Below are 26,867 nucleotides of genomic sequence, written 5' to 3' on the forward strand. Positions count from 1 at the left end.
TCAGATAAATCAAGAGAAAAACATGTTAAACTACACAACCAAATGGTGAAATTCAATGAGGGAATTTAATAAAGTCTCTCAAACTATTGATAAGATAAGAAATGACAACCTATTAGGAGGTAAAGCTAGAGTATGTTTTTTTATTTATTAAACCTTTAAATGAGGAAGAAGTTGGAGCGGATAAAAGACCCACTACAAACATGTATTTTTCAGTATTTCAAAAACTGCTTGAAGTTAATCATTGTCTGAAGTTCTTCTTTATTTGCTGTAATATATGATTTTATGTTCTCAGAAAACTATTTGATAAGGAAATACAATGCCTTATTTCTCCTGTGCAAGCAAATAATTCTTGTGATATGTGTATACAGGTCTATAGATATCCTCTCCTTTAAAAGGGAAGATAGACATAAAGCTATAAAAGTCTTAGCACTTTTTAATGTTAATAACAAAGAGGGAAGCAAGTCCTGAGCATTGGCTAGGCAGGAAAAGCAGCACTGTGCTTTGATCCCCTCCTCAGCCACGTGTGCTGATGTAAAGGTGGTGGAAACCACTCCTGTTCTGAGCTAATGACATTTTGGTTCTTTTGCACTCATTTCTGGTGAGTGACAATGATTAGGGGCAATGTATCCCAGCAGATGAGCTTTGACACCAAATAAGATGTTAATAAATGCTGGTGCTGTACTCCAGTGAATCGGGAGCCAGCCTTTGTGCCATGCCACTGGGGAAGTCATGGGTATCACTGGACAGACCCACTGACTGCCTGCACCCAGCAGCTGGGCTGTTCCTTTGGGCTGCTGCAGGTGATGTGGCTGTGGCTGGTTTATGCCCTGTCTGCAGATGGGCAGCTTGTACAGTTGCTTTTTCAACGTTTCTTTCCATCTTAAGGCTGCGGCTGTCAGCTTCCCGTCTGCATGAGCAATGAGGTCCTTCAAAATGAAGATGTGTTCTAATTTGAGTGTCTTATTTTCTGGAAGGCTCTACATCCTAGTTATTAATCCTAGTGCACAAACTAATTTCCTTATTTCATTTGTTTCTTGTTTGTTTTCTGATTACTTTTTTGTTGTTGTTTTTATTTTTCCCAAAAAAGTGAATACTATAATTTTAAGGAATATTGTTTTCCTCTGCTATAGCGGCTGAACAGCATGCTTCATTAAAAGAACAAGCGCTCAGCTCAGTTGTGATTGTTGCCTCTTTCACACATGAGTACCTGAGTCCAGCAATTAACAGCATAAATTAAAGCCAGTGTTAGGGAGAGAGCTGCTTGGGGTCAGGGCCCAACACGTTGCTCAGCCTCTGTAATGCTGCTCATCTCAGTGATTTGTGCTTCACATGGAACATAGTGCAGTGACTTTATGTAATGGAAATCTTTATTTGTGAAATGTTATCATTGAACTTGAGCTGTGTCTTAGATCAAATGGATGTACCCAAGCTCCTGCAGTATGTATGTTTATCTGGGTCTCTCTGTTGACAAAAATTATCATTTAAAGCTCTTTAATGTGTTGTGGTTCCTATAGTTATTTTTAATAGGGAAGGAAATCATTGCTTATTTTAAATGAATGAAATCTGTGTAATGTTAAAGCTAATAGCCAAAATGTAATGTGTGTGCTGCTCTTGAGTGGAGAGGTGGATGAGTTGGTTGGTGTGATTGTGAGGAAAAGCTATGAAGGTTCATCTGCCCTGAGGAAAAGCAGAAGACCTAAGGTTCATCTGCCTTGTGCTGGGTAGACAAAAAATGCACCATTTTGAGCAGGGGAATGGTGGACAAGAATATAGTAATAGCTCAGTCAGTGAGTCTGTGCATTTACTGAAAGAATGGGTATCTGCATGACTGCAGTTATTCATTGGTGCAAATGTTCTGCAAAACCCCACTGAGAATGGAAGAAATCAGAGGTGTTAAATTGTGTTAATGCTCTGAGTGGAAATTCAGGTGAAGCTGAAATCAGTGAAACTTTGATTTAATGTCAAAAAGCTCTGGGAAAAAAAAAAAAAAGCTGAAATATTCTTTTCCTGCTTGATCAGCCATACAGCTGGCTGATGTTTCACAATTCATGGAGCGTAGTTTGTGAATACTGGGGAATAAAATTTGGTGTGGAATGTCTCTTGAAAATCTCTTTTGTCTGCTTTACTATTCTAACAAATTTATGGTTCACTGTGTGGGGAAAATATAATCTAGTTACCTTTAACTGTGTGTTTTCCTCAGTGTAATGTTTGAGCTTCAGTTCTTAAAAAAGTACATATGTCAGATTTTTCTGAATTGAAGATGTGCTTCCTTGGAAGCAGCACATAAAAGCTGCGTGGGTATGGAAAACCTTAATGTGACCCCAGGTCAGTAGGAAGCCATCCCACTGCTTATCAGGTTGGGGCTTGGGGCTGGGACAGCATGACATTTTAAGGCACAGAGATGGATGAGTTAAAATTCTTTGGAGGGAGAAACGTTTCTGTAAATATTTGCATTAAATTATAAATGTCTCTAAAAGGCAATACACAGTGTTTTGAGATTAGGCCAAAATGTGCTTTAGTTTCATATCTTTAGAGTGATGTAGAATGATAATTGTAGAAGATAAGTTAGTAAATTGAAAACAAGCGAGGAGACATGATGCCATCTTGCAGTACAGCCTGAAATAAATTACTTTCTTTTTTTTTTCCAGTGAAGAAATTCATAAATAGTAAATTATCTGTTACGAGGTATCTTCTTAAATGACTTCATGAAGTACTGAAAATGCACACAGTATAGCAAATATTTAGGATTATGGTTTTCTCAAATGAGTTTGCTTTCCATGAGAGACGCAAATTTACTTCTAAATCATGAAAGCCCCAAATAAACAAAGATCCCATCAAAATTCTAGGTATTTTAAAGTCTGTTATACACACAGCTTAAAGTTTCCAACCAGTGTTTGTGATCTTCAGTCTTGTGCGAGTATCTAGTTGTGTATATTTGTTCTCTCTAATGTACAATCAAAATCTCATAAATCCATGCTAATGACTGCAAGACCTCTTATGAATTATTCAGTTTTTTAAATTCTTGATTGAGATGAAATGCAATAGCTTGTTCATTTTACTGTAACTGCATTCTAGATTTAATTATTCACAAGATCATAACAAAAGGCAATATATTTTGTAAATATGACTGCTTAATATTATGGCACTTCAATGAGGCAATCTGATATTGAATCTTAAATGAGGAATTAGTAGCTCATTTTTATTTGAATTATAAATCAAGTGGAATAGTGCAATATAGATTAGTAATTCTGTTGTGTTCTTAAACTAGCAACACTGTAGCTATGAATGTGTTTCAACACTTGGTAAAATTAATGGTGTTTCTACCAAGGATTGAATTAAAACTGTGTTGAAAAACTGTTCTGTAATAAAGTTCTGTAATTATCTGGTACCAGCTGTATTTTCTGCTTACTCTGAATGCAGATATCATTCTTCTCGTGTCATATAGCAACTCTTACATGTAACACAGCTTTCAAGACTCTTAAGGACAGCATTGAGTCTGCTTTGGGTTGCCTCTCCCCCTAAAACTTCAAGAAAACAAGGTAAAACTTACAAAAATGTGAGGTGCAGCCTCATTTCCCCTTCAAGACTCAGGATCTGTGCACAGGAATTTTTTTGTGCCTCCTCACTTCTCCTTTTAAACACATGGAATGTCAAAATTGGATTTCGTGGGCACAGAAAGCATGGTTTCTTTTTTCTGGAAACACAGCCCTGCCTCTGTCCATTGTTAAAATTGATTAACTGCTTTTCTGGAGTCTCTGTTGGTTGATTCACTGCCAAATCATACCGAAGGCACTGAAGGTTTGGGCGATAGGTGGCACAGTGTTTGATGCTATGGGCCATGAGATTACTGCTGTTCCATCCTTTGGAGTTAGTGACAAAAAGTTATTTTCCACGGACTATCTTCCCTTCTCACTGGAAACTGTAATTAAAAAATGGAAGTATTTTTACCCCAAGTGGGTAGCCCAAGTGGGCTCCTTATTGGAAGTGAGTTTCTGGGTCCCCACTGCTCAGCAGAAGCAGAACACCAGGCAGCAGCCATGCAGAGCCCCCTCACCTCCAAGGCAGCTCAGGTTCAGCCCTGAACTCCTCTCATCCTGCCCATCCTTTGTGCTGTGGCACAGGCATATGGCAAGACCATCCCCAAGCGAGCTCCATCTGGCAGCTGGAGTGCTCAGAGCTGCTCCACTCCACTGTGCTCAGGACTGTTATGGCACAGCTACAGTGTGTGCAAAATGAACGCCATGAGCATCAAAGCATGCCAAAGGAAATGCAACTTGCTCATTTTTATCCCACAAGATCTCAGTCTCTAATACAACAGGCATTCTTTCTTTTTTCTGTGCTTTTTTTTTTTTCCTTTAGATACAGTTTTCTAAAATGGTTTTCTCATGAACAGATGTGTTGTGATAGCAAGCATCATATTTTGAATATATATTTAATTTTTCTAGTTGCTTCTTCTAAAGCAAGCCATGCTGGTGTTGAGAACTTTACAGTTTCCAAAATGTAATACTGTGTCCTAAATTATCTGCAACAAGTACAAAGGAATAGTTTATCATTGAGGAATTTTCTATTATTTGCAGATGTACCAAATTTCTTAACGTTTAAGATAGCACTACACATCATTTAAACTCCTTGATCTTGATATCCAGTGGCCATTTAACTCTATAAGATTATACATAAAGTTCTGTTGTTGTCTGAAACGGAATAACTTCTATGAATGTGATAGCAGAAATGTTCTGGTAGTGTAGACTGTCTGTTCTTTCTGAACTGAGCATCACGGATACTCAGATGTTTTGAATTGTAACCGTTCAGCAAACATTTATAGTTGTGTTACATTTAAATATATATAAATATTTTTATGGTTTGATACAACATACCAAATGCAGACAAAAGAGAGGATTCAGCTAGAGGATTCAACTTCAAGAAATCTGGCCTATTGAAGAGGTTGCCATCTAACATAAATGCGGGAGGAGAGAGTTCTCTATTAGGATGGATAGCAGCAGAGGTGTTCTGTGAGCCTGAATGCAGTTCACTAATTCCCTAATAAGATCAACATAGTGCAAGGACAGTCTAGTTGAGACTGTTTTCCAAATCTTTAGTTTTGTTGGTGTAAAAATCAGTGTAGATGGTGTAGATCAGGGAGCAGATTATCTTCAGCAGTGCCAGTCTGTAACAGGGGCATTTTTCCACAAACCCTTGTAGAGAAAGAGGCCTGCCCTACCGCTGTAGGCAGAACTGATTTGGGAGAGGTTTACTTAAAAAGAGGCTGAGGGACGACCTTGGAATTACGTTGTTCCACACATCTACATCTCAACTTGAGGCACAGCTTCAGGGTGCTTTTGTCTTGATTCCTCTTCATGGTAACAATCCATGCTGTAGACAGGCCTGGGAGGATTAATAACATGCACAAATTGTTCCTTATCTCCATATAAATGGATTTTAAGGGAATTGGAGCACTTCAGATGGAAGGGAGCAGGCACTGCTCCAACTCGTCAGCACAGTGTCACTGCCTCTTAGTCTGAAGCACTGTCTTTATTATGTGTGCTGACACATATCAATACTGTGAAATCACAGCCCTGAAGCATTTATAGCACGGCTCCTGTCTCTGAAAGGAATCACTTAACTGTATTCTTACCCAACAGTGTATAACTGCTCCCAAGGTTTGGGATCTGGTAGGTGGAAGCAGGGCCATGTGCTCTGGATTGGAGCTGGCCAAACAACATTTTTCAGTGCATCAGATTGGCTTGTCTACAGGGCAGTTATGTCTTTTCTTCTATTTAAAACTCTGTCTTGTTTCTCTAATGCTACACTGAAAGACATGAGCAGGTGATCATTCCACCAAGGTACCGCTAGTATCAATGTTGTCTTCTGGTCATCCGTCGTGTTTCTGGGGCAGAGGGCTGTGATTCCATATCTGCCACTAGTAGAATGAATTTACAAGCTATGATATATAACTAAGTACAACACGTACTACTAAAATATCTCTTGCAGTAGTATACATACAATTCCAGCATGTTAAGAATTACGTTATGATAGGGGCCATTGGCCAAGTTATACTTCTGCAGTGAGGAGCTTACACTGTTGTAAAACTGAAGATTAAAATCCAGTCCAGTGGATTTTAGTGTAAGTAGTATTAATGATACACTTCCACTTGAGAATGAATGCAAGTTTCTATTTTAAATAACTTGGATTTCTGTCTTCTAAGAACGCAGCTGAGTACAGTTTGGCTTGAGCATGGATACTCCAAGGTTGATTAAGGCCAAATTCTGTTGATTCAAACGGAGTCAGTGAGCAGACAGCCACTTGTTGAGAACTCTCTGTTTCCTTTCCTTGCTAATATCATATAATTCTTTGGTATTTTAAAAAGAAATTATTTTGCGTATGATCAAATAAAATGTATAAAAATCCTGACCAGTTGTTATTTAAAACAGAGCCAAACACGATATATTCTACACCAAATATTCACTGTGTATGTTTTGTACAGGTTCTACAAAGGAACTGATTGAGAGCTGCTGTGGAGCTGGACAGCAGTGGGCGATAGACAACGGGGAGTGCACAGAAACTCCTATCAGTGGAGCAGATGGTGATATTTGCAGGTACGTAAGTCAAAACCAATCATGTAGTACTGATATAGGGAGCAGCCTTTTGGAATAAATTAGATGGTTGTCTGGTTAATGGAATGTCCAAGAGTCTGGGAACTGTTTTATTTTTTTGATGTAAGTTATTGATAGACTGCAACATACCATGGTAAAATAGATAGGAGGATTTCTTCCTTCCTTTCCTCAAAATCCAATCAGAGGAAAAGCCTTTTAATAAGGTTTCTTCTTCCTCTCATGCAAGCAGAGCACATATTTTTGTTTCCAAGTTCTATGCACATCTGTGGAGTTGCAGATAAATAGAAGAGCAAAGTATCTAAATGTGTTTGTATTCCATTTGGCAAGTGCTAAAGGCAGCGATTATCTGTATCTTTAAATGGTGTGTTTACTTTCCAGTTTGAATGGTTGCTACTTCAGCCATTGATAACACTGCTGCTATCAGTAGCACCTGGTCTGAGCAATGGTGCCAGGTTTGAACTCATTAAGAAAAGGAGGATGGGTACAAAGTAACGTGAACAATGTATTACACTAGCTGCAGTTCATCCATCTCTTGTTCTTCCCCCTGCCACTGAAACATGCTTCAGGGAGAGCTGACTGCAAAGCTACCTAAGACTCCAATGATCCAGCGTAAGCAGGTGGATTCCTCTAAGAGTGATCCCAGTGTTCTCAGCATTAAAGAAGTTTGGCAAAATCTTTTTTTTTTTTTTTTTTTTTTTTTTTAATCAAAGTTTGTATCATTGCACCTTTGTGAAGTTACTGGGAGATCAAAATCCGCCCCCACCGGGAGCTGACATGACATAACCCATACACACCAACTGTCCACAAAGTAAAGATAGATTAAAAAATTCCAGCCTCAGCAAAAGTAAGTGCAAATCCAATACATTAATGAGTTGCACCTGCACATCTGAAGCCGAGCTTAGATGAAAAAGTCAGATCCTAAATGTTTCAGTCCCTGTGAATCCCTAGGATTTAAAAGAATCCTAGCAGAAGTTCATTTGTTTTACTTCAGAATTTCTGTTCTGTCCCAGTTTTAAAGATTTAAGAAACACCTCTAAATATCCTGTTTAAAGGTACATTTAATGTAGAGAAGTATTTGAAAAACTTCAAAACAGAGAAGAATCTTGCTGCTTTCATTAGAAGCTGTGCCAGCGCGCGGAGCTGCTCACCATTCACATATCTGTACGCCCAGCATTCCATCTTGTGTGCCAGAATCCCTGCAGGTAGCACAAGCTCCTGAGCTGCTGCTAATTCAGTTTAGTGCCTACAGTTTAAGAAGCAGACAACAGATACTAATTGCAAGAATTAGTCACTGTTCTTCCAGGATAGTTGATATCTAAATCTGCGTTTTAAAGGTGACCTCAGTGCACTGAAAGATGAATTTTTCCATGTGGAGTCTTCATATGGCAAAAATATAAATGTTGAAGCTACTTGTTGATGTATCTCAATGGCTCTGAACATTTTCTATTCACATCCTGACTTAGCCTATCTTTGTGTAGTGAACACTAACTGCAGAGTGGGAAATGTGTTAATTGGAATTGACGAAGGTGAGCCTTTGGAAGTGTTCAGTCTGGGGTTAGCAAAGAGCTTGAAAGCAGGCAGGTAGGGGCAAGTGATGTGTAAAGTGCAATGCTCCACTTCCTTTGAGCAGAAGAATGTGATGTTTCTCAGTCATGGACACGCTGATATTTTTTGATCTGCACAAAGGTTTTATACAAAACCCCATTGCACAGTGGTGTGAATTTTATGATCTTTCCATTTTATCCAGAACTCTTAAATGTCATGCAGTAAAACAAACATTTCTTATCTGAAATCTTTATTTAATGTGATTTGTCTGTTTTCATTGACGATACAGACAACGTTGGTACTGTTAAACAGTGGGAAGTCTTTACGTAGGAATGTAGGAGATGTTTCTTGTAACTGAGATTACCAGGAAAAAGTTGAAAGAGTAGAAATTCATCTAGATGAATGAACTTAAAAAGGGCAAGTTACAGGAATCCCTGGGACACTGGTAGCCAGATCTAAAATTACTCGCAGAGCGTGCACCACTGGCTGTATTAAGGACAGACTGTCAGTCTGGATGAAATGTCATCTGACCCCACTTAGTTGTTTTTATCTCGTGACTGCAGTGTGTTAGCAGAGCAGAGCAATGTTTGTTTGTGTGGTACCAGCATCAGCTGTACGGGTCGTATTTTGCTGACCCCTTCATTGCAGTTAGCCACACGTATCAGTTTAGGACAGTGGCACTGCTGCACCAGTAAGCTGTGATAGGTAAGTTACTTGTTCTTGAATGTATTTGGATAATAACCATTCATAGCTCAAAAAAATACATATATTTCTCTAGCTGGCCATTAATACCAGATTAGAAAGGGTGGTAATCCCCTTCCTGTAGTCAAACTCAAACCACCACTGCCTGGTTACGCTTCTCTTATGGAATCCAGAATAAACATATGGATGTAAAGCAGGCAAACCAACCACTGGCATTCTGAAAGTGGCCAAGTGGCTGTCACCAGTTGGTTCCAACTGGAATAAAAGATATGGCTTTCTCTTTTATTTTTTTTATTATTTTTTTTGAACCATTAGATTGAAAGCTCTGAATTGGAAATGCTTAGAAAAGAATAGCTTTTGTTTCCAAGGACAACAGTATTTTGTAGCAGTGATAATAGTATCTGACTGACAAAAATTGTTTGCTTGCAAATATTTCTCTTGCAGGGCAGTTGCTGTGCTTTGAGGGACTGGTTGTTGGAATTTGTAAACCTTTCATTCACCACTATGAGGGACCCCATGAGGCATTGTGCCCTGTTACTGTGCATCAGCAACAAACAGACATCCATGTTGTTCTTGAGAAAAGAAAAACCACCCAATTCCTTCACACCACAAAATCTGCCCCAAAACAAGAGTCTACTCTTACTTTTAAGAAAATACAGGATTTCATTTGAGGTTTGATGATTTCACTCTCACAGATGCCCAACGTACAGCTCATCTTCTCAATATAACCTATCAAGGAGACTCCCTGTAGCTGGCAGCTCCCAGTTCTCACTTTTCCCATCATAAAGCCCTTTGCTATCATGGGACCAGGCATCTCTCCTGAGGTGTGCCAGTCTGCATGGTGCCTGGGTCAATGGGCTGATCCAGAGAGCAAAGCCAAAGGAAAAGAGTGATCATTTTGTCTGCCTTTTGTATGTGAATGGGAAAAAAATCAGGTATCTCTCTGATGGGGGGTGGAAAATCCACTGTAGATTTTAAAATAGGCTCTAGCAAAGTCAGTAGGTAATGAACTGAATTTAATTAAATTTCATTTGGGAATTTTGTTGCTTGTGATTCAAATCTGTTTCATTTTGACCTTCAATGAATCTTGTTACATGTTTGATTGAAGAGCTGTATGCATAGGAAATTTAGGTTCTCAGTCCTTAGTACTGTCCAGAGCTGCTGTCTTGTGGCTGTTGAAGAGGTGTATGCGGGTACATTTTCCTTTCCCTGATTTTTAGAGAAAAAGGTTTTCTTTTCTGAAACCTTCTGAAGGCCCCTGAGAAGGGAGTGAGGGACTGTTGCACAAGTATGAGATGTAAGGTATGCTGATGGCCAGACATTGAGAGACAGTGACCTCAGCACTTGACCTTACGAACCTTTATCAGTGCATCTTTTTATTAGAAAGGAGAAGGAGAAATATCTTGCAAAGCTCAATGGCATAAACTGTTCTATATTAATATTGACATTTATGTCAAAGAGACATTGAGTGTGTGAAATGTATTGTGAATCCAGTAGCTTTTTTTGCATCTCATCCTGATGTCCTCTGAATGTCAGTGAACATCTGCCCTCTGTGATCCTTTGCAGAATCGCTCAGAAGCAGTGTTGCATCTCCACTGTCAAGGAGAACAGCTGCCTGGCTGGCATGATTGCTGCAAAGGAGGGAGATGCATGTGGACCAGACGAAAGTGATACCTGTGGAGGATCATCATATAAGGTGAGCTGCAGTGTTGCTTCTGGAGCTTTCTTCTGAATATGAGTAGACTTCGTTTCATGCATTTAGCAGTAATTTCTTCATGCATTATTATGGAGCTCAGTAACCTATAAAGTTGCAGGGTGGGACAAGGGAATTATGCAGAACAGCAGGTTTTTGGCTGTTAGTGTTGAGATTTCAATTGCCTGATGATGCAGCCCCTTTTAGAACTTTGCAGTAATGTTGATATGAACTACATTCATCTCTGCTTTTAAGGTTTAACTTGCTGTATTACTTGTGCCTCCCTTCTTTGCAAATAACTGAAAAGACCATTTTGATTTTTATGGTGGTGCAAGACTTTAGAAAATGACAGGGCAAAACTCAATCGAAGATATAATGGGAAAACCCATTATTGAACAGTTTGCTTGGGTACAATATTGAATTGCAGCCTCATTTCTCATTTAAATAAAACAATGGACTGGATGAACAAGTGTTTTAGATGATGATGGAAGCCTTTGTTCATAAGCAATGGCAGACCATTAACCAGCGATTCAAATCACAAATCACAAGCCACAGCCTCAGCTTCTATAAATGAAATTTGCTTTATGAGAATCACTGGAGCCAAACCAATTTAAACCAGTTTGAAGATTCAGCATCTTGCTTGTCTTGTTTTTACCAGAAGGCTACATTTCAGAATTAATTTCACTCTGATAATAATTTACATAGCTATATCTAAGTTTAAGTGCAGCTTCTGTTGTCTCAGCAGGAAACTCATTAGTTCTGTCTGTTCTTATATGCTGGTGATTCTTGTGGATGACTGTTCACTGGAAAAGCAAAATGCATGAGCATCTACTCCAGAGTTTAAAGTTTAATTAGTTTTGCCAATTTGTCATTTTCAGAACTACTGTCTACTTAAGCCTGGAGTTTACCATTAGCATACAAAGAGAATTTCTGCATTTGGGAGCAGACAAAAGAATTCTGAAGTGTGATAGGATTATTAGGTTTTCACCAAGGGTTTTTTGCATGCCAGGCAGAGCGTAGGGCATGCAGTAAGTCTTATTGCACGTGCCATTCCTAGGAGTAAGTGGAGAGGGAAAACTTCATCGTTCCTGTTTTAGCTGAAGCAAGTCACAAAATATTCTTATAGAACAATCCCTTGTGCCAGTCCAGTGTAATGTTCTCAGGTTTTTTACATCCAGGTAATAAACGTGTGGGAGCAGAGCAAGTTGTGAATGACACAACGGTTCTCAAGATATGATGTCAATGAACAAATAGTTGTATCTGTTGTTAAATGAGTTGTAGAATTCTGGTGAAATCCCTAAGTTGGATAACAGAAAGTCAAATCTGCTCTTTTCGCTTTTTGGAAGAAACTTTTTGGTGCATATATTTTTCTACTGGAAAATGAGACATTTGTATTCATCTGGAAAATATGTGAACCCAAAAGTGTATGACTGATTTAGTACCCTCTGTGATGCCTGCACATGGGATAACTGTGAATCAAAACTGTCTGAAAAAAAAAACACATTTTTCATGGCAAAAATTACAACATTTTACAGCACTTTGGTGAAATATATACTATATGTAACTCCTTTTATTTTGAATGTGGAAGTTGAAATGCATATATGAAAACTAAATATATTTACAGAAAATAGAATTTTGAGTTGAGTTGAATGTGAAGATTCTGGATGAAAACAGGGTTTTTCTTAATTTCTAGCATGACCATAGCTTATGATAGATTTTTTTTTAAATGATTAATTTGGACATATGGTTTACTCCCTTTAGTGTCAAAAAGTAATTTAGCATCTTCGAGAGTTGTGCTGTAAACTTCTCACAAACACATTTGAGTGCAGATGTCAGTCTGATCTTGGGGAAAAATGCCAAATCTTCAGGGGAGCGCAAGTCTGCAAACGTAAACAGTGAATAACTTCTACTATCAGCGATGTTTGGGGAGCTTTCAGAATAAAAATCATGGACATAAAGCATAAGCTGTTTTCAAGGGACACACAGTGAAATGCTCAAGAAACTCTAAAGCTGCAGTGTTTGACTCTTGAAGAAAGTGACTCAGCAGAAGAGTTTCTGCAGATCACGCTGCTGGCAAGCAAGTTTTCCTGTCTCCTTGGTGGAGAGACAGAGTTGGTTTTAATGTGAATGCCAATCTAGGATTGTTAATCATGAAACATGATGCTTTTCCATTCCCATACCGTGCCCAACCCTTACAACAGTGCTTTTCTTACTTGCTCTCCTCAAGTCAGAGATCTCTCTCTTGGGAAGGAAGAGATTAGTTCAGTTTCTTCTGTTCAGCCCTTGGACTTTCCGTTGACATAGCTAACTGGTGCCAGTTTGAGTTATGGCCTTCATTTTATGTGTCTGACGCCTGCTCAGAGACTGAATGTTTGAATAGGCTGAAATCACTTCTCTTGGTTCAGAGAGGTGCTTGGAGTTTAGCTGCAAACTCTAAATGAGCGCTGCTGAGCTGGATGTGTTGATTAGCAGAAGTGCTGCAGAGGGAAGGAGCCTGGATTTTCTAACTATTCAATCAGAGTGAAGGCATCTTAAATCTCTGTGCTAGGAATGTCAGGATGCTTCTATTTAAATCCAGACAAACATTTTCAATTCACTTATGACCTCTGTACATCTCTATACCAGACAATTCCTCAGCTTCCTTGCTTGCTTAAGGATCTACTTTGCATACAGTATGGACTTTTTGAAGTGTATATGGGGTTTGATATAATTTGTCTAACACATTTCTGGCCTAAATGTGCAGTAGGCTTATACATGCTGGAGTAAAGCACAAGGCTGTTTTTGTCTGCAGCTTGCAGCAGCAGAAGCTGCAGGAGAGACTGCAATTAAGGGGTGCCTCATTGCATCAGCCTAGCAGTGAAGCTGCTGCTTTGGATTCACTCAGGGAAGAAACAGAAGGCAAATAGGTCATAAAATACTTCCTGGCCTTTCTCTGGGTATTGCTTTGGTGGGATGGGGTCCACGACAGTCAGGTAAGTAAAGGTCACAGTGGGTCTGCAGAGCAGTGTGCTGTAGGGGAAATAGTGTCACTGACAGAGCTCAGGGTGCTGCTCCTTGTGTCTGTGGAAGGTGTTTACAGTTCTTCCACATTGCTTCAAGCAACAGGCCATCTTTCAAGATCTAATGCAAAGATGTATGGATCTGTATTATTTTGCTACTAACATACTGTAAACAAAGCAACATGTAAGAGCTGGAAAAAGGCAATCTGTAGCTAAATCCTTCCATGTGGAATGGCTGAAATTGGTGTAACAGCAAGACTGTGGGTATCTTAATTATGACTGATCCACTTGTGCAAGAACGGCAAAAACAAGCACAAGTAAAGCTTTGATGTTTGCAACCTAAGTGCTTTTCCAGATGTTCCACTGTTAAAGAAAGTGAAGATCAGTTCCAGGTGTGTGGGGGGGCTCTTCCCTGAAGCAGACTTTATGAAACTCTCATTACTAATGATCTCTTTCTTTTTCAGCAATGCTGTGATTGCTGCAATCTGGGCCTGCGATTAAGGAGTGAGGGGAAAACTTGTGAGTCCAACATAAATCTGGGCTACCCCTGCAGCCACGTGATGCTGTCCTGCTGTGAAGGGGGAGATCACTTCATCCATCCAGAAATAAAAAAGCATCCTGAACCTTCGCCAACTGCAACACCTGAGAAGAGTAAGTGTCCATTTTTAATTTGAAGACATTGCAAATGCAGGCTCCATCTCATGCTGCCACATGGAGAGGTGCTGGAAATAGTAATGCTGTAGCAGCACAGTTGCCTTTCCTTTCAGACCAAGTATAGAGTGACTTGTTCTTAAAAATTGTTTTGAAGTAGAAAAACATATACGTAGGTGGTTCTAATCCTCCTTTAGTGATTTATTCCCCCTGAACTGCTCAGTACAGAGATCTGCTGCACATCAAGCAGAAGTGCTGCTTCTTCTGGGTGATATGCAGAGTGTAACATGAAGACCAGCTGAGTGCAACCTGTATGGTAGCTTTTTCTTTTTTTTTTTTCTTTTTTTTTCCTTTTCTTTGTTAATCTCAAAGATCTTTTTCAACCATTGGTGGACAGGAAGCCACCAATCCTTTGTAAGAAGCAAAGCTGAAGTTTGTCATTGCCTTTTTGCAGAAGCTGTCCAGAAATCTTTTGGGTGAAATGAACTATGAATTTTTTTCCAGACAAAGTAGTCCCATCCATTATGATAGCAATGAAACCTCCAGGGAACAGATTTCCTACTGTGCTACTGAACGTTACAGGAGCTGTCCTGGTGCACACACTGGGGAAGTCCCAAAGCACTGAAAGTTTAGTTTGTTCTTTCAACATAGGAAGTTAGCAGTGCTGAAGAACTAAGTCAAATCCCTGCAGTAAATGAAGTGTGACAAAGGAAGCATGACAAACGTGGAGCTGAAACAGCTATGCTTTCTCCCTGAGCCCAAGATCACGCTCCTTCCAGCATCACTCTCCAGCCACCTGTCATGCATGAATTGTTTTGTAACCTCCTGGATAGGCTAGGGTTCACATTTTGTCCATTCTCTTCTCATGAGATAAATGGTGCTGTTCTTTTTTTTTTTTCTCTTGTCAAAATAAGTAATGATTTATTTCAACTTAGCAGAGATTTCACTGAGCAATGAAAATGAAATTCATGTGTACATGTTTAAGACAAGCTGACTGTGAAACTCACTGAAGAATTAATTTTAATATCACAAACTCTCCCCAAACTTGGTCAAGAGATGAAAGATGGCGAGTGCTTTTGCCAGCAATCAAAAACAATAGATAAGATGTCATTTTTAAGTGGGCCCCTGAATATTTGTAATGCTAGCTGCAGAATTAGCTAATAAATCAGTAGGTAGTGGTGTTGAAAAGTTTCCAGACTAACTGATTAACCTTTGCTCCTGAAATTAAAAAATATCAGTGTGGTTCTGCAGAGGAGGCAGTTCAGATGGGGCTTCAAGTGTGATACAGTATTACAAATGGTGATAGTGGTGTTTGTTAGGGTAAAAGGGGAGCTTGTGACCTCCCAACATCAGTCTTTTTCTCTGTGACTCCTGTGAAATGTCTGCCCGTACATCTCTACTGAAAAACACAGCGGACATTCAACACTGGGCTTATCTTCAGGATGGATGCATTTTCTCCCATCCATGAAGTAACTAACTATTTTGGGTAGATTTTACTGTATCTGGAATTTGCATAAACAAATGCTCCATACTGTACAGACCTAATGCCAGCGCACTTGGCAGAGAACCAGCATGTTTTGTTCTGTGTTAGTTTCAGAGATGGAAGATCACAACGAAGCTCTGTCCATTAGTAACGAAGCCGAACTGTCAAATAACCTGCCTGGAGATGACCTGGATGAATGTCTTCTGTATGGTGGGGAGCTCTGTCAGCATTTGTGTATAAACACTGTGGGGTCCTACAAGTGTTCATGTTTCCCAGAATTTACTTTGCAAGAAGATGGGACCAGCTGCTCTCCAGGTGAGGAATGTGAGCAGGAAACACTGTGAATAATGGTGGCCTTCTGCTGCCTTTACTGATCTACCAAGGGTTGTTTTTTTTTTATCTTCTTTGTAGACGGTGAAGTTTTTAACAGGGATATTTTCCCTGGAAATTGTGCTGGTTAAAGATGTCAAGAAAAACAACACCCTAGGAAACAGATTGTGTTTCATTTTTTGTGTTTATATTCTCTATGGCATAATATCAGGGTGCGCATTTAATGTGTTCAAAGCAAGACTGTTTCCACTTTTCAGACAAGGAATTGTGAAGATTGTTAATAGAGTATCTTTTCTCCTTAGAGTCATTTTCCATTTCACAGTTAGCTTTCCTTTAGACAAACTTTATTCGCTTCAGACACACAGCATTACTTCCCAAACTTCAGTTTTTATCTTAAATCATTAAAATCCAAATATGTCAATTGTAGAGGAAGTCATGAAAAAAGCATTTATAGCGTAGTAATTGTATTGATGTCTGGATTTCTCCAATGGCAAGATTTCAAATCAGATAACCCAAAAAGTTGAAACCTTAGATTAGTTACCAGTGTTTTCAATTACTTAACAAGCAAAAGAAGTGTTGCTATCCCATGACAAAATTCCTCAGACTTCAGATTCTTTCTGCTCAAGCCAAATAATGAGCATTCATTATGTCATTCTTCTCAACATGATGTTACAGTACTTACATCAATAATGCGTTTGACTGCATTTTTGCAGCAGCAGTCTGCTCTGTTATGTGTATTAAAATTCTGGGGAAAGAGCCTGATCCAAAAGAAGTTAAGAAAGTGGTTCTTATTTTAGTTCTGCAAAATTTGGCTTGATCATCCACCTGGAGCATATCTGTGTTTTTTGTTTTGCTTTGCTTTGCTTCTCTTATTACTAACTCTGTTGAAATGCGGATTTGGGTTAATCTTGTATCTAAGGAGTCAGTATTCTTGGCAGACCTGCAAGACTGCAGTGCTTATGGCTGTGCCAAGAGGTGCAGAGGGGTTTGAAGACCTCAGCTGAGACAGAGAGTTGAGACACAAGTGTGGAGGACTGTGAATGGCACAGCTGAGATGCATAGGAAGAGTAAAGTGTAGAAGGGTTGCGACTGTCATCACGTCGTGTTGAGTCCAGTTAAAGGCTGGGCAAGGGAGATGGCAGGGCACTTCCCTCACTATCCATGTCTAAAGCGTACGTGCTCTTCCTGGTGGTGGCATTCTGGCCTTTTGCTCCTCATCATTACCCTGTGTATGTGCCCATCTGTTGTGTTCTGAGTGTGGAGGCCTTCATCAGACATCTTTAAATCTCACACTGCTGTCCTGTGGGTAGATATTATATTTTGTGTTTCTACCTGCCCCAGTGCCTTGTGGCATTTGGATATGCCATAATCGTGTGCCTTTCATTGGTCTTTCTTGCACTGTGGCCCATTGCCTGTGGTTTGTTTTATTTGTGATAAAATCACTCTTCCCCACCTAAATCTTGTATAGCATTTGCACTTATTTGTTTACTGTTGTCATTGTTTTTTGGGTCATGTTTTTCTCTGGGCGATGAGAAATATGGATTTAAGTTTACATTTTGATGATATTTAGAAACTGGATTACTCTTAGCAATGTAACAGAGCTTCCTTAAAATAATAATTAAAAAAAATGAACCAACAAACCAAAATCCCATTCTGATACCTTTGAAGTTACTGTTTGCTAGAAATCTTGATGACAGCAGCTGTCGTGTTTCCCACTTGGCTCTGTAAAAGCCATTGCAGGGTATCCTTTTAAAGGTGAGCATCTGCTTTTCATTTTTATTGAAATACAGAAAAAGTTTGAACTTGTTTTGGGTTCTGCTTTTTTTCCCTCTTACTCCAAATGAAAAACAGCTACTATCCTTAAAATAAATCATTATTTGAAAAAGTTAACATTTTGATTCATTAGATGTTGATGACCAACCAAACTCCCTAGTCCGTATCCGTGGTGTTTGTGAGCGGCTCCATTAACTCGCAGCACTCTGCGTGCATGCAATGTTACACTTGTTCACATCAAACACTTGGCATCCTGCAAAACAAACTGTTCAGCTCCATTCATAGACAGTTGTCCATATCATCAAAATGTTTTCTCCTACAAACCATGATGAAATGGGATGAATGCAACTGATACCCTTGCCGTGGGGTTCCTGGAGGACATGATGCCACCCTCTAACCCACATCTGCCTCCCTTCTTTACAGATCCTGAGCGAGGACAGGTGACAAGGCTGGAAGTAGAAGCCACTATCCCCCCAGCAGCCTCTCCTTCTCAGCCTCTTCTCATTGTGTCCTTACAAGAAGAGCAGGATAAGTGTAAAGGTATGTCAGAAGTATAAATTGCAGATGCAAATGGATGAGGAATGTTTGAAGAGCCAGAATAAAATTCCGCACATCCCTTCACCGATCTGATTTCAGTGCACATCCTCAGTTATTTACCTCTGGTATAAGCCTGAGGAATTATCAAGGGAAACCTGAGGCGGTAATTGGAGGCTGTACTCTGATTTCAGGGTTATTACACACCTGCTATTTAGTTTAAAGTAACCACCTCAGCTGTGCAGCGAAACTTAAACAATAGAGGTGGCACAGGTGTGTTTCTGTGTAATAGGAGGATTGTAAGTAGTGATTAGGGATTCCTGGACAGGTTGTTTACAAACTGCACTCCCCATTGTCTAAGATGGGAGTATATTCTGATGACCCAAATGTTTGTAACTTCAGCTGATCTGCATTGTGAATACTAATGTATTTTGCAATTTTGTTTTGTATAGATAACGGCCCCTGCAAGCACATCTGCAGTGTTGTGGAAGGAAATGTTGTATGTTCATGTTTGTCTGGATATACTATCATGGCTGATGGGATTTCTTGTGAAGGTAAGTGGTTGAGGTCCAACACAGAGACATAGCTAAAACATTTTCAAATCATAGAATCATAGAATGGCTTAGGTTGGAAGAGACCTTAAAGATCATCTAGTTCCAACCCCTGCCATGGGCAGAGTTGCCCCCCAGCAGATTAGGCTGCCTAGGGACCCATCTGTCTTGGTCTTGAAAATTTCCAGGGATGAGGCATCCACAGCTTCTGTGGGCAACCTTTGCCAGTGCCTCACCACCCTGAATAGAGAATTTCCACCTACCATCCAACCCAAATCTCCTTTTTTTCAGTTTAAATCCATTTCCACGGTCTGTGTACTTGATAAATATGTTGGAGAGCACCAGTTCCAACATGGACCTCGGGGGGACACCACCTTTGATAGGGCTGGACATAGATCCATTGACCACAACCCTGAATTCCATCCTTCATATCTATCCATCTCCAATTTATAGATAGGGATGTGGTCTGGGACCATGTCAGAAGCCTTACACAAGGCCAGCTAGATGACACTAGTTGCCCTTAATTTGTCCACCAATGCTGTCAATAGATCCCAATGTTCTCTAACCTCAAAGTATTTCCTTAAGGAGTCTTTATTTTCAGTGTTGTGAATTGCAGTACAGAGAAAAATACATCCTTTGAGAGCATTTGGCAGAAGGAATACCAGAACTGCTTCTCAACTAACTTCTGAAGCATGTCTATGCAGTCTGCCTATTATCAGATGAAGACAAGCCTGGTTTTGTGCTCTCTTCCCCTGATGTCTCAAACTTCTTCTGAGCCCTCTTAGGTGTCTCTTCCCACTGCCTCTTCTCCCCAGGCTATGTCTGTTCAGCTAAAGATGTGCAGCTTCTCTTCCCGAGAATAGTAGCTGGCAAAATGTAGGCATGTTTGCTTCCTTGAGGAACCCTCCCAGCACTACAGATCTGCTGAGTTATCTGTTTTGACTGTTGGTTTTTTTGTTGGTGGTGGTTTTTTTTGCTTACCTTGAAAATTTGAGGCTTCACTGGTAGGATGAATGTGCTGTTGTGAGCTGGTGCAGCTCCCCAGGTTTCACTTGACACTGAAATTCAGGCATCCACATGATAAACAGTGAATTTCAAGGCTGCATCATTATAATTCACATTGTATAAATTTTAAATTGACATGTTTGTGTAGTCACAAAGGATGTCTTTGCACCAGAAAGATTTTGGAGTCAAAAGCAATGCCCTGTGACATAGCTTTATTATAAATCTGTAAGCACGAGAACAGTAACAGCCAGCAGTGAAATGCAAGTAGAAGTTTCTGAACTCACAAGTGCTCACAAGTGATCCACATCTCTCTTAATCTCATATCTTATTGAATAACAAATCATTTTGATGGAATTCCAGATAGCCTGTGAAGAAAATGGGAATTTAATATTGCCAGATAAATATTCACTGTGCATTGCTTTCTCAAGTGTGGTGGAAGCTAATTTGATTAATTAATGTCAGAATCAAAAGGGACATTTCAAGGCAGTCACTTTCCTGCAGGAGGTGAAGAAATTCTGGAATGTCACTGGAAGTAATGAGTTTAAATTTTAGCAGGAGGCATTTATAATCTACATTTAAAAAAATATTTGATGGTAAGGGTGATAATGCACTGGAATAGGTTACTTGGGAAGTGTGTGTGTGTTACATCTGTGTCACTGCCAACTTTTAATCATAGAATCATACAATGGGCTGAGTTGAAAAGGACCACAATGCTCATCCAGTTCCAACCCCCTGCTATGTGCAGGGTCGCCAACCAGCAGCCCACGCTGCCCAGAGCCACATCCAGCCTGGCCTTGAATGCCTCCAGGGTTGGGGCATCCACAGCCTCCTTGGGCAACCTGTTTTAAGAAGGGCTCCTTCTGGGATGACAAGGGTGCAGAGGCATGAGCAAGCACTAGATGATCTCTGATGGTTTATTCCAGCTGTATGTTCAGCGTAACACTGTGTTTTTTATAGCAAGTGCTGATGTGGTAGCTCCAAAACACTTCATTTAGAGATCTCCAGTGTGAAAGTAATGTTGTTTCATTTCAGAAACTTTTCTAATAGAATTCTATTTCTCCCTTTTGGTTGCAACATGTTGATACCGATTTGGATGAGTGCCTCACAGGTGCTCCAGAGGACAATTATGTGTGAACACATTGGGATCATTCTACTGTGTCAACCACAGAGTGATCTGTTCAGAGGGCTTTATACTCAACAGGCATAGAGAATGTGTTGGTAAGATGATAGGTATAAACGGTTCACCACAGCATCATAATTCTCCATGCTCTGCAATGCATTTAAACCATTTGTGCTAAAATTTTCTCTAGCCATCTTTGCATATGACATTTCAATATGAGTTAGTAAAAACACATGTGCACTGCTTGCTCAGCCACTTAACATCATGAGTTGTATGCTGTTCAGCTTTTTCCTTAGCAATACATCCTCAGGATACAAATAACTTTGCTTGAAAATCATAAAAGTTCATAACCTTGATGAATAGGGCTGTACTGGAGACTGTTAAAGTGGACTGACTGCATAGCAGTTGATCTCCCTGCACAGTGTCCATGCTGCCAAATTCCCAGGCGTAGGAAACAGCAAAACTTCATAAATAAAGCTAAAGAAGTCTGCGTAGGCCCAGGCAGTGGAAAAGATCTGTTCAAGTATGTTGGAATTCTAAAATTCGGATTAGTCCTCTGATAATTCTGGCACAAATTTCTTGTATAAAAGTCAAAGATGCATCATACTTTTGCTATATCATCCCTGCTCTTAATGTTCTTGTAGGGAACTAATCTATTTTTAAAAGCGTGTTTGGGAGATTTTCATTTTCTTTAAGAGGGCAGGACCTGATCTTATGAAAGAATTTCTGTTTGAAGTACTTTTCCACAGGCCTGAGCTGCTGTAGTATTATATGGTAACGCCTGGAAAAACAGAGCACTTGGAGACCTATCACTAATGAAAGCAGTGGTGCCTATAGCTACAATGTCATGGGTGAATGCGTTCACCTTCTTCTATCTGTGTCCTTCTCCCAATGTTTTTAACATTCTTTTTATCACCATCACACTCTCATAGTGTCACAGCTTCAGTTTCTTTCCTATCCTTCAAAGCTCTGCGATCTCAGTGTAGTAATGAGCATCATATGGCATGAGGATGTGAGGGGGAAGTTTATGCAGATTCATAGTTAGAGTAGAAATTTGACTTACTAACTTCTGAGTTTCCTTAAGCTGTCAAAAGTGGATTAATTTGATTTTTAAAATAAGGCACACTGATAAGCATGCAAAATTAATGAAATTGTTTTGTTTAGAATAAATGGCTGAGAGAATGCCACTGGAAGGAAGGATACGTTTTGTAATAAAATACTGGCTTGTGAGATGGACTGTGGTACTTGCAGTTGGCTCATCTGCACGGTGTCTTCATGGCTTCACAGAGCCTGCTGCAGGTACCACGCTTCTGAGCATAAGGTCTGGCAAGTGAGCAGCTGAAGGAGCTGCCTCACCTTGTGTTCTGCTTTTGAAGATCTTGCCATTAATCCCCCTGTGTTTTTCCTGGCCTATTCATTAGTGATGTATCTGTCCTTTTCTATATCTGTCAGCAGTGTTTTGAAGCTAAGTTGATTCACCCTTGTCAGCAACTTAAGCAGAAGGTGCTGCAGAAGATGCCAAGTGCTTCCTTTCACTCACTTTCTTCCTTTCCTGTCCTCTATCTCATGACATTATTATCGAGTTTTATTGTGACTAATGCAAGGCACACCTCAGGCATTGCTAATAAAACAAAAGCTACAGCTCCCATTTGTAAAGCTAAAGATCCTCTTCTGCCTCACTAAATAGCAAAGCTGTGTGCTTCTTTGATGCAGGTCAGTTCTTTAAGAGGTTTCCTTGTTAAACAACCTAGGAAATGTTGATGTTCCTCTTTCTGTTGGCTAGATTCACTCCATATTCTCCCTGCTCCCATGCAGCTCTGCTCTGTAAGTGTTGCCTGGAGAGCGCTTGCTGTATTTGACACTTTTCCTGCTTTTCTGGTCAAAGAGGAATGCCACAAGCACATTGTGCCTCCTGATTTGTTCAACTGCTTCATTTGCAGCTATATTTCCCCATGGGATCCTTTTCCAGCTTAGCTGATCTGTGCTCCATCTTGAACTGTCTCAAACATCGGGAGGAAAGATTTGTTCATTTGTTTGCAAATTGTTGTTGTTACCATTATGTAACTGCATACTTGAGGGATGGGAGGAACAGCCCTTGCACAGGAACAAAACAGCTGATAACCTTTTCTTTGGTGAGTTTCCTTTAGTCAAACTCTGTAAGCTGATAATTCCAGGTGCGCTCAGGAGCAGGCAGAATTCCCTAAAGCCAGTCATGCGCAATGAAGAGCCACCAGCTGCTTGAGTCACTCACACCAGCTTTGTGTGACGCTGTGAAATGACATTAAAATATCTTTAGGGATAAAAGCTCCACGTTCCTCAGAGCCAGGCTGGGGGTTTTTAACAAGGATTACTTTTCCTGGTGACTTTCAGGCAAAGTCGTTACCACCACCCAGATACACTGATGAGAGACTGCTGTTGTATTTCCTGTGCTATTCCCATGCAAACTTTTCCTCCCACCAGAGTGAGCAGTGAGTGGTCATTTTTTTGCTGACCCGTAGGGACTGTACCTCAGCAAAGCAACTAAGAAATGGTGGCAAAATAATGACAGATCTAAATAAAACAGATGTGTTCCATAAAACAAACTGAGCTGATGGTATTTGAAGAGAAAGAATTCATGAGAAGCAGGAGATGCAAGGAAAAAAAAAAAAGGTGCAAAAATGTTACTCTAGTGTGGAAGGAAGTGCTGAAAAAAAACCAACACAGCAGTAGGTAAATGCTGATACTCCTTTGCAAAAATGTCAGTTTCTTAGATGCATGAAAGCTGAGTATATCTATTTTATATGTCCCGGTGCTCAACAACAGTTCCAGGAGAAAGAGAAGTATTATATGATTAAATTTCATTCTGGCTTTTACTGACATAAGGTGAGGAATGTTGCCACACACGTAGAGCTAATACTTCTCAAAAATTAACTGTATAACTTGTTTTTAATATTTTACTAAATTACTTTTTCTTCTTTCCCATTTTTATATATAAAACGTTGTCCTAACTAACAGTCTTAATCATGCTGGAAGGCTGTGCTTGTTCAGTGTTAGCCATTAAATTTGTTTGAAACTGAAAATATATATTTTTTTTCCCAGTGTTCTGCCAAACATCTTATAGACTTGTTGAGTTGTTTCTGGTACTGGAGACAGATCAGTTATGGGCACTTTTGATTTTATGGGTAATCGATAGGGAAGACAAAAGAGTGTAACTAAACATATTCAGACCTTACTTCCCTCTACCTTGTTCCATAAGGATGGAGCAGAACAATACTAGGTCCAGCCTGGGTTGAAAAAAGCTACTTCAGAAGCTTGCGTGCCTGCCCAACACAAACTGGGACCACCATTAACCAAAGATGCCTTTTCCCACCCTCACGTGAAGGGACACTGTTTTGTGATAGGCTTTGATGGTGATAGCAACAGCATGGATTGACAGAAATGCATGAGAAAGTTCTTCTGTACTCCCCTTCTGTGGCAAGGCTCCTAATTTAGTCTTTGCATCTCAGCCCATGTCACAATCATTAGGTTTCAGATATTGGCAGGGTATGACTTGTGCACAAAACTTTCATTGAAAGCAAAGATTCTGCGTACAGTCTTGTATGTTTCTGTGATTTTGATTTCCTAAGTTGCATTCTGACCACAGCTCTGCTTGTTTTCTCAAGTACTCAGGATTTTGGAAATTAAATCAGAAATCACAGGCAAAACATGACATTTTATTAGCTTTTTTTTCTTTCTTTTTTTTTCCATGAAATCTTAACCCTCTTTTTACCTGTCTGCATGCACTGCTCAGGTAGAAGACTTCTTATAGATTCAAGTTGTATTTCAAACATGCTTTCCTCCTTGCTGCAGTTTTCGTACTGAAGTGATATAAGTTTGTAAAATGCAGTGCAGTATATTTATATGGGACTTTTTGTGGCTGGCAAAAAAAGGTCACTAGTAAAGCCTTTTAAATCAGTGTCAAGACTTGCTCCAATACATGGTGTTGAGTGGCTCTTCATTGATATTTTTGTCCTCTTTTTTAATTTCAAGTTTATTCAAGAACTAAGTCTAGTTAGGTCCACACAGCTGATGTTCTTCTCTCAGTACCTGAGCTTCTTTTATTTTGATTTTTTCCCCAAGATCACTTTTGAGAATACTGATGTCTACTCTTCATGGTAATAGGTAAAAACTGGGAAACTGCAAGGCAGACATAGCCTTGCAAAGGCTTTGGAATACTACCTGCCAATGAATGAAGAACCGTCATGTGGGACAGGCGGAAAGATATCCAGCCAACAGCAGTGACCTTGCTGCAGAAGTTGACTTTGGAAAGCAAGTGAACAGCATGTGAATAGCAATAGCTAACTACAACAAAACAAATACACACACACACAAAAACACCAACAAATAGAATACCCATCAACAAAACAAAACTGAAAAACAACCCCCTAAATAAGTGAAAAGTGGATTGACACCAAGTTAACATACTGGTTTTACAAATCTTAGTGCACATCACCCGTTAGCTGACGTCAGCAGGAACAGAAACATCGTGGTGCTGCTCTTCATTTGTTTGGCAGAGAACAAGCTGACAAATTTTTGAACACAAAAGCCTCTAACAGGACTTTTCCTGTTTTCATTCTCCTCAAGGGGAAGCAATATCTCTGATGTTGTACTTATCTGGGAATGATGTTCTACAGCCAAAGCAAAAATCTTATTTAAACAATGCTTGCTTTATTTTGTGGTGTGTAAACAGCTCTGTGTGCAGGGCAGTCAGATGACTGGTGGTAGCTTTGGTTGTGTTTGGCATCTCTTTGTTCTAGAAATGCATCGTAGCTGTATGGAGATCTCTGAAAGTGTCTGATTGTGTGCGGGATGAGAAGAAAGTTTCTTTTCCCAAATTCTACTTCTCCTTGTTGCTTTTATTTGCTTGTCTTGACATCCCTCACTTTCACTATTAAAACAAGCAAAACCTGAATTGGAAATTATTTTATCAGAGCTATCACAACATGTGGCATATTTTTTCCAAACTGTATCCTACATTCCACAATCTAGTATTTAAGTGATTCTTTAAATAACTTTTCCAGTGCTCTACCTGGTGAAATCAGATCTTTTAAAGGAGGTAAATACCTCCTTAATTATGAAGTTGATTTAGCCTTTGGGGTTCCTCCTTCCATATTTTCATGTTTATCCAGTTACAATTACATTCTTCCTTGGGAAGTAAATCCATTCCATGACTCCATCTGCAGCAAGGCAGGAGGTTTCAGTACCCATCTCTCACAGCAGTTCCACACCAGCAGCTCCTCGATGTGGCAAGAAGCAGCAGGACTGATACATAGTCTGAGCTATGAAAACGTGGTAATGAGCAATCAGTGCTTTCACTCTCAGTTATCCAGGAGATTTCTATCCAGTTAATTTGGAAGTCCTCTGCCCATCACAGTATTTCATCATTTCTGTCATAGAATTTTAGAATGGCTTAGGTTGAAGGAGCTTTAAAGCTCATCCAGCCCCAACCACCGGCCATGGGCTGACTGCCTCCACCAGCTCAGGCTGCCCAAGGCCCCATCCAACGTGGCCCTGGATCCTCCAGTGATGGGGCACCAGCAACGTCTCTGGGCAGCAGTGCCAGCACTTCACCACCCTCTGAGTAAAAAATTCTTCCTAGCCTAAATCTCTCCTCTTTCAGTTTAAAGCCATTCCCTCTTCTCTATGCCTTGTCCTGCACTATTCCCTGAATATTTAGGAAGGAGGGAGAAGAAAGAAATCTCTCTGCCATTGTATCTCTTAATGTTACTCTGTATTAGCAGAAGGTCCTTCATCAGAACACTGCGGCAATGTGCACTGAATATCTTCTGCAATAAATGATTTGACTTGAGCTTTTGACTCCTTCCAAACAAGAGCAGGAAGAGGCAAACTTC

General features: G+C 39.9%; 1 protein-coding gene across 3 annotated transcripts in view; it reads left to right on the top strand.

Moving 5' to 3' along the window:
• Positions 1-26,867, top strand: part of FBLN2 (fibulin 2) — a 97,012-nt gene that overhangs the window by 55,660 nt on the left and 14,485 nt on the right. For all 3 annotated transcript variants that reach the window (XM_085235724.1, XM_010718454.4, XM_010718455.4), the window contains exons 3-8: positions 6,482-6,593; positions 10,425-10,554; positions 14,015-14,201; positions 15,793-15,999; positions 18,211-18,327; positions 18,774-18,875. In XM_085235724.1, the coding sequence (XP_085091850.1) occupies positions 6,482-6,593; positions 10,425-10,554; positions 14,015-14,201; positions 15,793-15,999; positions 18,211-18,327; positions 18,774-18,875 (855 nt within the window). The remainder of the gene's footprint in view (positions 1-6,481; positions 6,594-10,424; positions 10,555-14,014; positions 14,202-15,792; positions 16,000-18,210; positions 18,328-18,773; positions 18,876-26,867) is intronic.

The sequence above is a fragment of the Meleagris gallopavo genome, chromosome 14 (assembly GCF_905368555.1).
Source record: "Meleagris gallopavo chromosome 14, MGAL_WU_HG_1.1, whole genome shotgun sequence".
Classification (NCBI taxonomy): Eukaryota; Metazoa; Chordata; class Aves; order Galliformes; family Phasianidae; genus Meleagris; species Meleagris gallopavo.